The 11643-nt window shown below is 37.6% G+C and overlaps 1 protein-coding gene across 2 annotated transcripts in view; it reads right to left on the bottom strand.

The window, feature by feature from the left end:
* BBS7 (Bardet-Biedl syndrome 7) overlaps positions 1-6690 on the bottom strand; it is a 37246-nt gene extending 30556 nt beyond the window's left edge. The window contains exons 1-3 of one of the 2 annotated variants that reach the window (XM_040474656.1): positions 6480-6690; positions 4479-4544; positions 128-190 (exon numbers count right to left, since the gene is read on the bottom strand). In XM_040474656.1, the coding sequence (XP_040330590.1) occupies positions 128-190; positions 4479-4544; positions 6480-6515 (165 nt within the window). In that variant the 5' untranslated portion in view covers positions 6516-6690. The remainder of the gene's footprint in view (positions 1-127; positions 191-4478; positions 4545-6479) is intronic. The other variant, XM_040474655.1, reaches the window with a different exon arrangement.
* Positions 6691-11643: the final 4953 nt, after the last annotated feature.

Here is an 11643-nt window from a genome sequence, read left to right as displayed (position 1 = left end):
AAGGAAGGAAGGAAGGAAGGAAGGAAGGAAGGAAGGAAGGAAGGAAGAGAGAAAGAAAGAGAGAAAGAAAGAAAGAAAGAGGAAAATCCTTTTTTCTCCTAAAAAAAAAAAAAAAAGCTATACATACCACTGCTTCTCCCTTCTTCATTCCAAAGCACATAACTACCCCATCGTGATCTCCAATAACCACCTACAACAGATTGAAGAGAATATGAAATTACTATAATTATGTCCTATTAACTTATATAGGGTAAACAAGATCTCAAAATATAAATCATAATTTTGAAAGTAGAGATCAGAAAATCTAGGAAAGTGCCTACACAAAAAATAATACTCCAAGAAATTACAAGAAAGGGGCAACGAGAAGGTAGGGAGAATCACTATTGAAGTTATTGGTCATATATTCTGTTCCTACAATGTAAAGAGAGCAAGAGAACAGAAACAGAAATGTCAGGGAGGTAATTTTTTTCCTTAACTAGAGGATAAGAATACGTTAAGATTAACTTTCAAAACAGATTATCAGTAAAATTGTGATTGACCTACTTGATATTTTTAAAACCTTCTTAATAGAAAACTTTCACCCTATGCAAAAGCAGACAGAATATTATAATGAATTCCCACATATCCATCATTCAGGTTCAACAACTATCAACATGTAACCAATGGATTATTTTGAAATAAATACAGAGGGAGATTTTAACACTTGTTTCTCAGGAATTGGTAAACAAGCAGACAAAAGAGGATATAGATTAGAAAAACAATTACCTCTGATCTAATATGTACGTACATATGTATGTGTACATTCATGTACATATGTGTAGGATATGTGTGTGTGAGTGTGTCCTCACACGTGCATAAATAAGCAATTCACTCATCCTAAGTACATTATAAATGTTCTTTTCAAGCACACAGGAACATTAGAAAATTGATAATGTATTAGGACACAAAACAAGTCTCAATTATCAAAAAGTTGATGTTGCACAGGCCACATTCTTGGGTCCCTGATTCTTAACTTTGGTGTGGGGATCACAAATCCCTTTGTGCATTTTATGAAAGCTATGGACTTTCTTTCTAGAACAATGAAAATTCACAAATAATTATGCACACATTTTCAGGAGATTTATGGACCTTTGGTATTGGCAGATTCCTATTCAGATGAAAAAATACATAAGAACAGTTAAGGTTTTGAGTTGTTTTTTTTTTAAACACTACACTACTCCAATAATTTGTGAAAACAATAATTACAGGGATTCCCAAAGTGTGATTCCTAGATTCCTGGGGTCAACAAGAACGTTTTAGGGAATCTGGCAAATGAAAACTATTTTTCTAAGTAAGTCTTTATTTTTCTTTTTTGCTATGTTGATATTTACGATGATGATGCAGAGCAATTGTGGATAAAGTTGCTGGTGTCTGGCAAGAATCAAAACAATAACAACAAACCTTACCAGTTGTCACTGTAATCTTCATCACCACTTGAGAGTAAAGAAAAAAATCAAACTTCATGTAAGAATGTTCTTGATGAAGGAATGAAAATTATTAATCTTTTTGAATTTTGGCCCTTGAATCATGTCTTTTTAATATTTAGTGTGAGAAAATAAAAAATATGCACAAAGCACTTTTGCTGCATACCAAAAAACACTTAATACCAGTTTTAGTCACAAGCTGAACTATTCAATTTTTTCAAGAAACACAATTTTAAGAATGAAAGAACAACTAGCAACTATTAGCAATGGTTAAGGGGTGCCTGGGGGGCTCAGTGGGTTAAGTGTCTGACTTTTCGTTTCAGCTCAGGTCATGATCCCACTCACGGTTTGTAAATCAAGCCCTGCAAGCACCCAGCTCTGCCACCCAGCTCTGTGCTAACAGCACGGGAGTCTGCTAGGGATTCAATCACTCCCTCCCTCTCTGCCCCTCCCTGGCTTTCTCTCTCTCTCTCAAAATAAATAAACATTAAAAAAAGAAGACAATGGTTAATAACAAGCTGTTACTAACACTTGGTATTTGTAGACATTAAAAACAAAACAAAACAAAACAAAAAAACTAAAAGAAGTGAGCTTTTCATTTTAAAGGAAAACAATTGAAAGTATTTGCTCCCAATGATAAAATTTGGGTTTTCAAGTGAAAGTAAGTATTTCGGAAGACTTGAATCTGCCACTGTGAGCTGGACAGCTACTCCATACTTAACAACTTTTCTCATGAAATCAGTAGTGACATCAACAAATGTGATTTGCTTTATATTTTATAATAACATTTGGAACAATCAACATTTGAACATTCAACTTTTGGAAGATACGTATATCTCAATGAACCAATAATCTCAAATGACCATTACAGGATGCTATAAAACTATGCATGGGTAAAAGATCCATTCAAAGTACAAATGGCTTTTAATGTATCAAAGTATGAAAAGCTAATCAATATGGCTTCTTAATCCACATTGCAACTAATGTTTAAGTAACTACTATTTGTCAAGTATATGTGAAGAGCCATAATTACTTGGAAAAGCTATTTAAATAACTCCTAAGTTCAACTGTGTCTGTGTGAGCTGGATATTCTTTGTATGCTTCAACCAAGACAACAGATTGAATGTCGAAAACAGATATGAGAAGTTAGATGCCTTGCTTATGCCAGACTAAAGAATTTGCAAAAGTGTGACACAACACCACTATTCTCACTAAATCCTCTTTTTGTTTTTGAAAATGCAGTTATTTTTTATTAAAATGTTATCTTTGTAAACATGTAATGGGTGTATTGTTTAAAAAATAAAATAACAAATATTTTAGATATTTGTTTTAATCTTAATACAGTAATATTGATAGATATAACCTACATAAACAAAAGTTCTTTGGGATCCTCAATAATTTAAGAGTGTAAAAGGGCCTTAAGGCCAAAAAAATTTGAAAAGTTCTGATCTAGTAGACCAAATACAATAAATGGCAATGAAAAATATGTTGATTTATATTAGTAAAATGTTACTACATCAGAATACTGTATTTATTTTGTAGCTATTAAAATATCCTACCAATAGGGGCGCCTGGGTGGCGCAGTCAGTTAAGCTTCCGACTTCAGCCAGGTCACGATCTCGCGGTCCGTGAGTTCGAGCCCCGCGTCAGGCTCTGGGCTGATGGCTTGGAGCCTGGAGCCTGTTTCCGATTCTGTGTCTCCCTCTCTCTCTGCCCCTCCCCCATTCATGCTCTGTCTCTCTCTGTCCCAAAAATAAAAACGTTGAAAAAAAAAATTAAAAAAAAAAAATCCTACCAGTCTACTAAGAAATTATAATTGGTTTATAGAAATCATAGGATCAATATTGCTACAAAAATTATTGTCATTGTGGGGCGCCAGGGTGGCCCAGTTGGTTGAGTGCCCGACTTCAGCTCAGGTCATGATCTCACAGTTCACAGGTTCGAGCCCCACATCAGGCTCTGCACTGACAGCTCAGAGCCTGGAGCATGCTTCAGATTCTCTATCTCCCTCTCTCTCTGCCCCTCCTCCCCAAATAAATAAACATTAAAGATATATTTAAAAAATATAGTTATCATTAATTAAATAAAAAGTTCAACATCAAAATACTTAATTACTCTTAAAAATACAATGAAGTTTAAAAAGGATTTTCCCAGGGCGCCTGGGTGGCTCAGTCAGTTTACTGTCCCACTTCAGCTCAGGTCATGATCTCACAGTTCAGGAGTTTGAGCCCCGCATTGGGTTCTGTGCTGACAGCTGAGCGCCTGAAGCCTGCTTCAGGATTCTGTGTCTCCCTCTCTCTCTGCCCCTTCCCTGCTCACACTCTGTCTCTGTCTCTCTCTCTCAAAAATAAATAAACATTTAGAAAAGTTTTTTTTAATAAAAAAATAAAAAGAATTTTCTCTATATCCTAATGTGATTTATGTTTCTTCTTCATATACACAATCTAGTACACACAATTACACACTGAGTAAATTATTAACAGGGGAATGGAATATATTTTTCAGTCAGTCAACAACATTTATCGAGCAGCTTGGAATATACTTTTCAATAAGTTTGCTCAAACTATTACAGATTGTACATAAAAATTAGAATATCCAAGAAAATTACTGACTGTGGATGTCCCTTGGTATTCCAACCTCTGTTCAAATTAAAAGATATTTATTTCCATTTTAACATCAGCATTTTATTTAAAAAAAATTTTTTTTTTCAACGTTTATTTAATTTTGGGACAGAGCGAGACAGAGCATGAACGGGGGAGGGGCAGAGAGAGAGGGAGACACAGAATCGGAAACAGGCTCCAGGCTCTGAGCCATCAGCCCAGAGCCCGACGCGGGGCTCGAACTCACCGACCGCGAGATCGTGACCTGGCTGAAGTCGGAGGCTTAACCAACTGCGCCACCCAGGCGCCTCAACATCAGCATTTTAAAAAGAGTAACTTACTAATAAAGAAAGGAATATAAACCTCTTCTCTGTCAGAGCAAAGAGATAGGGAGAAACCAGGATCTGTACAGTACCTTTTGTGTGGCTCTATGTCTTGAGGCAGGAAGTAACTTCATAGTCTTCTGAGAGGTCACTCCCACCTAAGGAAACACACCAGCCACCTAGTGAATGTTTTCTGATACACTAATTTGAAGTGATTACACAAGAGATTAAAAGAACCAGCAGATTCAATTCATTGTGTGTTGCAATTAGTGATATGAAATAACTACTATCAGTGATGAACTTACTTTCTAATGAAATATATGCCACAAATGACAAAATATAGGAACCACCCCAAAATAGTAAAATTTATGCTATAAAGTTGTCAAGCCAAAAATAATGTGACACTAGTGGCAACATACTTTATGAACACATATTTCTAGAAGCCTTCATTAAAACCTTCATACAGTTATTCGTTTTCGTACAGTAATTAAAAATCTTTGGAAATAGATTACAATTATTAAAAATGCGACATAGAAGACTTCTGCGAAACACCGAACATGCTGAGGGTCATGTCATCCAATCTGATAGTGAGGACTATTTTACAAAAGGTATGGAAGATGCAAACAGCAGGGAACTGTCACTAGTGGCACACAGTATGAGAGAAGACGTGGGGAGGATGGGGACCAATGGGACAGACATTGCAGTAAACAACAGATCATAAAAGGATTTACATATAGTGTAGAAGTACAACTTTCTTCTGTATTCTAAGGAGTAGTACTAAAGTTTAAAGTAATCTGTTTAGGGGGCGCCTGGGTGGCTCAGTCGGTTAAGCCTCCGACTTCGGCTCAGGTCATGATCTCACGGTCCGTGGCTTCGAGCCCCGCGTCGGACTCTGTGCTGACCACTCAGAGCCTGGAGCCTGTTTCAGATTCTGTGTCTCCCTCTCTCTCTCTGACCCTCCCCCATTCATGCTCTGTTTCTCTCTGTCTCAAAAATAAATAAAACATTCAAAAAATGTTTTTAAAAATAGAGTAATCTGTTTAGATTTGCGTTTTTGAAACATCATTCTAACAAGTGATGTGAAGGATGGCTTGGAGGGAGGTGAAGCAGGAGGCTAGGAGCCCAAATAAGAGGCTATTTCAATTACTGGAGAAAGAGAAGATGAGGACCTGAATTGGGGGTAATGGAGATGGGGAAAAAATGGGACCAGTCAAGAGATGTTTAGGGGACAAAAGCAGTAGCAAAATGTGGTGACCAGTTCACTAAGGAAGATATTACGGTGAAAAGTACCTAGCATAGCTAGCAGGGAAACTGAGGGGGCAAACTTTTGTATCATGAGCCAAAACAGGATCACTGAAAAAGGAGATGAAAAAGAGGGACAGAATGGCTAGAGCTGAAATACTGAGAGGCAGGATAGTGTAAGAGAGAGAACACCAGCTCCGGAGTCAGAGACTTTGTTTCAAGTTAAGAACTTCATCCTTTTTCGCTGTTAAGTAATTACTTTCTCTGAGTCCCTAGATCCCCATCTATAACATTATCTACTCAGAGAATTTTTATGAAGAGTAAATAGTAATGTAAGTTAAGCTCATGAATAAATTACATGTGCAATAAAGAGTTGTCGTTGGCTTTTATGATTATGTGGCTGGTGACGTCCAGCTCAAAGCGAGAAGTGTCTGGCGCTCGGGAGAAGGGGCTGGGGAGAGATGGAGGGAGATTCCCGGAGTTACGGGCCAACAGGTAGCTGCAGCCTGGGAGGCGTACGGCCTTGAAGAGGAATCCGAGATCACGTCAGCTCTTTTTAGGTATTCAAGGTATACTCTAAGTGTATACATGTACATTCTATATATTCTAGGTATGCTGGCAGCCTCCAGCAACGCGGGAGCGGCTGCCGCTTCTTTTCCAAGTCCCCGCGGACCCTCAAGGGCGAGCAGTAGTTGCCCGTGACAGCGACAACGAGAGCGCAGCACCCAGCCCTGCACCTTCGCCGCCGCACCCCCTCTGGGCGACCCCGACAGACGTCAGTGGAAGGACAAAATCCTCTCAGGGAGTGGGGCTCTTCCCGCTTGGCGCCCGCTTTATTCCCTCAGGTTTACCTGTAAATAATCCGCTCGGTTTAAATTTAGATCCATGACGGTGGCACCGATGCTGGGGGCAGCGCCGGAACCGCACGGGAACAACAGAGGCTGCTGGACCTCAGGCCTCAAGGGTCCCGCTCGCGTCCCCTTGAAAGGCCAACCCCCGCTACGAAGGCCTCAGTTGGGGATGCACAGGCGTGGCGTCAAGGCTGCGGCGTCCAGTGTGACGTCAATACGCTCACGCGAGGGGAGCCCACGGCCAAAAGAGAAAGCCCCGCCCCTCTCCCAAAGAACCGCCCACTGACTTAACCTGCTCCAATCACAGGCGGAGAGGAACGGAGGACTAGGCCCAGGACACTAGAGAAAGGTGGTTTCCAGGGAGACTGGAGACGCAGTCTTGGCTCCACCCCCACCGCGGTCTAGAGAAGCACCTCTTTAAGTCTTTCTCAGTGTAGACCCTTGATGTGAAACTTATGTTGACTCTGAACTATTTTACTGACACGGGAAAGAGTCCTTCAAAGAATTAGGTTCCACCGTTACAGGAGTTAGCTTACCACAATAGTTATCAAACTTATGGCCTTACAGCCCCTTCCCAAAACTCTTAACAAACTATTGAGGACCCCAAAGACCTTTTGTTTATATAAGGTCTGCTGATATTTACTATATTAGAACTGGAGGAGCGCCTGGGTGGCCCAGTCGGTTAAGTGTCCGACTCTTGATTTCAGCTTAGGATATCTCAGGCTTTATGAGTTCAAGCCCCGATTCAGGTTCCACAAGAGTGCAGAGCGTGCTTGGGTTTCTCTCTCTCTCTCTCTCTCTCTCTCTCTCTCTCTCTCTCTCTCTCTCTCTCTCTCTGCCCCTTCCCTGCTCACAGGTTTGTGCTCGCTCTCTCAAGAATTTAAAAAAAAAAAAAAATTAGAAATTAGAACTGGAATTTTAAAAGTGTACTTAAAAATAAACTTATTACAGGGGCGCCTGGGTGACTCAGTCGGTTGAGCGTCCGACTTCAGCTCAGGTCACGATCTCACGGTTCGTGAGTTCGAGCCCCGCGTCAGGCTCTGGGCTGAGGGCTCAGAGCCTGGAGCCTGCTTCCGGTTCTGTGTCTCCCTCTCTCTCTGCCCCTTCCCCATTCATGCTCTGTCTCTGTCTCAAAAATAAATAAACATTAAAAAAATTAAAAAAAAATAAACTTACTACATAAAAATTTTAATGAAAATATTTTGGGAGAAAAAAAGAGATAAAAAGTCTGCAAATTGGTGTTTGCAAATCTATTTACTGTCCACCTGAATAGACAAGCAAGTCCCAGATCTCCTACTGCATTCCATCTGTTGGTATATGTGGGTTGTTTTAATTTAAGTATATGAAGAAAATCTGGCGCAAAATTAACAAGTGGTAGTTTTTTTCTTTTTTTTTAATGCTCATAACTTTTGGCCTTTTATTTTTTATTACGTGAAATTTATTGTCAACAAATGGTAGTTTTTTACAAGCTAATTGCAATGTGGAATGTGTCTTCATTATATAACATCAAAGAAATCCTATATGTTAATATCACCATGGATTTAATCAGAAAAGTTGTGAAATATTGGAAAGCTATCTACCTCAGACATGGAAACAAATTTTGCAAACTTCTCATTTATGCTTAAAAGGTCAAATTTTAAGCATTGGCAACAAATGTCAGTTGTTTTCCTTAAAATGATAGGTTCCCTTCTTGAATTCACAAGAAAGTGTATACCAAATACTCTAGTCTGACTAATATTTTTTGTCAGTTGTGCTTTTTTAAAGAAAGTGTTACAGCTACCATCTCCAATAATCACACAAATGCTTTTCCTTGAGACAATACCCCTCAGTATTCAGTAGAAATGCTTTATGCATACTTCCCATTTCATCACACAGAATATCTGAAAGAAATGTATTCAAATTGAGACTTAAAATTAACAACTTTTACTGCTTCACAACGGACATATTTATGTAGTTTTGTTTCCTGCCAATATGTGGCATGAAGAATGCAGTAACTATTGAAGCCACTGCTTTGATTCATGTTTAAGCACCAACCGTACTTAACCACCATTGCTTTTGAACCATCAGTGCAAATGTCAACACAGTGCAAAAGGCAGATAACATCTTAGTGTAATGAAAAAGAGTTTCAAAATCACAGACCCCCTGAATAGGCCTCAGGGACCTGCAGACTACTAGTGGCCTATAATGACCCAAGGTCTGACTGAGAGCTAATATTCCCTGATCCTTTGATCATTTCTTCCTTAATGTACAGTGTTGTGACTAAAGAAATACTAAATATAGATGAGAAAGATACAGCCTCTTTCCTGATTTCTTTGGTTTACTAGGAGAGAGTTCACAAATGATTGTGAAACAAGAATTGAAACCCTGAGAAGGGGGTACTTCTTAGGAAGAATAATTATTTCCAGCAAGGGACGTGAGAAGGTTTTGTCTAGATACCAGAATGTTCTAGACAATTCTTTTTCTGAGGCTAAATAACTCCACATTAAAATAGACAGCAGGGCCTGGAGATGGATTAGCTATGTAGCAATTTGCGAAAAACACATACCAATTTAGACTCAACAAAAATACAGATACATTTCAGAAGTAAATTGAAAAATAAAGCCATAGGGGAGACAGGAGAACACAGAGTTGTACATAATTTTATAGAATTTAGGGAGTTGGAAGGTGCAATACTTAGGGGCCCCATAATAAATTACCACAAACTGAGTGACTTTATACAACAGAAATTTATTTTCTCACAGGTCTCACAGGCTAGAAATATAAGACCAAAGTGTGAGCAGGGAACCAAACCAATCTTCTAAGGCTTCTCACCTTGGCTTGTGATGCCCATCTTCTCCTCCTGGATTCACAAGGTCTTCCCTTTTTGCAAGTCTGTATCCTAATCTCTTCTGATAAGGAAACCAGTCAAATTGGATGGATCAAGACCCATCCTAATGATCTCATTTTACGGTAATTATCTCTTTAGAGGTCCTACTTCCAAATACAGTTACATTCTGAGGTACTTGGAGTTAGGACTTCAACATATGAATTTAAGTGGGACACAATTCAGCCTATATCAGAAGGGAACTTGTCTGATCTTAACAGGAATAAAAGAACTCAAAAAGAAAAAAACAGATATTAAGAATAAAGATGAAACATTTCAATATGTGACAAAATTTTTTAAATATAAACAAAAATTTGGGATATATATGCAAACTTACTATCTTTATAAACAGTTCATACAAGTTAATAAAGAAATAGTATTATTCCAATAAGTAAACAGGTAAAAATATTAACAGACATTTCACGAAGAAAGTAGCTACTGAACAAACTTATAGAAATCTATTACCTTCATTTGTAATTGATAATATTAAAGCAAGATACCCTTTTATTTTACCTTTCAAATTAGAAAAAGATGTAAGTGATAACACTGCATATTGTAGAGAGGGCATGTGCTCATCAACTGTGATGCTTAAAACTGGCAATAAAACCCTTTCAAAAGCAATGTAAAAATATGCATCCGAACCTATAAATGTGGGATATTTTTAACTCATAACCCTAATTTTGGATATTTAGTTTTACAGAAACAAAGCAGAGTAACAAGTCGTCATTGAGGAACCACTTAAAATGCAGATATAACTATCCAATAAAGAAATGGTGCCTCGCCTCCACTTTATCAACTACTGTGCAGCCACTGAAAGTGGAAATAATGAAGGCTGGAAAGCAATGTGGGAAGTGCTCAGGATCATACTAAAAGCATAATATAAAGTAGTCTATATACTATGATTACAATTATAGGAAGGGACTTGTTATGAAATAAATCCAAAAAAAATTTTGTTGGTTATAAAGGATTATAAACTTTCCTCCTCTTGTTTTGTGTTTTCCATAAGATGTTTGCATTGTTTTTAATAAAAATTTTCAATTTGAAAATAGAATTGTTAAAAAATAAAATTAAAAATTAAGCAATCCTCAAAATCTGTGTTTAACTGCACAGTTTCCAAGGTAGGCATTCTACTGTCCCTGAGATTGCAAGGTCCTGATAAAGGATTATCCAAGACAGTGGGTACCAAATCTTCCCAGTCTGTTTTGTTTCCCTTCTTAAGTCCTGGCAATGCATGTTAACAACTTCAGGAAAATGGTACTGATATTTATTATTGCTACGTTTTTGCATTATAACAGAGAAATCAAAATCCTGAAAACCTGATGAATGGGCAGGAATTATCTTTTTAAAAATTACTCTCGTAAATTTGACAAGTATTCCAGGGCTGAGCAAAATCTTAGAAACCATTAATCCAATGTTTTCTCTTTCATATCCACAAACCACTTTCATAGTAATGTATAACCTTTCAAATCCCATAGGATTTTTAATAATTATCTCATTTTTTCATTGTGAAATTTTGTAATTAATTTGGGCATCTACAAGCCAAGGTGAGAAAAGAAAATGTTTGTGTAGAAATGTAGCTTTAAAGATAAGGCATTTTATTTTAGATTGCTATATTATTTAAGGTAGCATTATAAAATTCATCTTCTTGCAATCTTTTTTAAAAGCTGTTTTAAGTTTATGTATTTTTTGGAGACAGAGAGTGGGAGAGGGGCAGAGAGAGAGAGAGAGAGAGAGAGAGAGGGAGAGGGAGAAACAGAGAATCCTAAGCAGGCTCTGCACTGTCAGCATGGAGCCTGATACAGGGCTCAAACTCACGAACCCATGAAATCATGACCTGAGCTGAAGCCAAGAGTCACATGCTTAGCCAAGTGAGCCACCTGGCTCTTCCTATAATCTTTATAATATTTGTAATCAAAATATATACTGGCAATGCTTATTTCCCATTTAATAAGTGATGCCCACTGTTTATTTACTTTAATTGTGTAAAAGAAAAGAGTTTATTTTGAAGATCAAATTTATTTTAAAACATTAAAATGAGGCTATGATATAGCATCAAAAATACACAAAAAGAGCTTTATGATACTTAGAATTCTTTCATTTTGCATCTAGAAAAGACAAGTGATTTTTTTTAAGTACTGTGTTTTGTTTCTAAATGGCAAAATTTTCAAAGTACTAATTTTAAATACTTCTTATATAATTAGCAGGGTAGGGAATTTTTCTTCACAAAAATGAAAAGCCAAGTTAGAGAAAACTGCCACTATAATTTATCTTTTTAAACATATTTTAAGGTACTAGAGACAT

Source organism: Herpailurus yagouaroundi, unplaced genomic scaffold, assembly GCF_014898765.1.
Source record: "Herpailurus yagouaroundi ecotype Mexico unplaced genomic scaffold, PumYag 28, whole genome shotgun sequence".
Taxonomy (NCBI): domain Eukaryota; kingdom Metazoa; phylum Chordata; class Mammalia; order Carnivora; family Felidae; genus Herpailurus; species Herpailurus yagouaroundi.
Note: the sequence above shows the minus strand (reverse complement) of the source record. Positions and strands in the feature narration are given on the sequence as shown.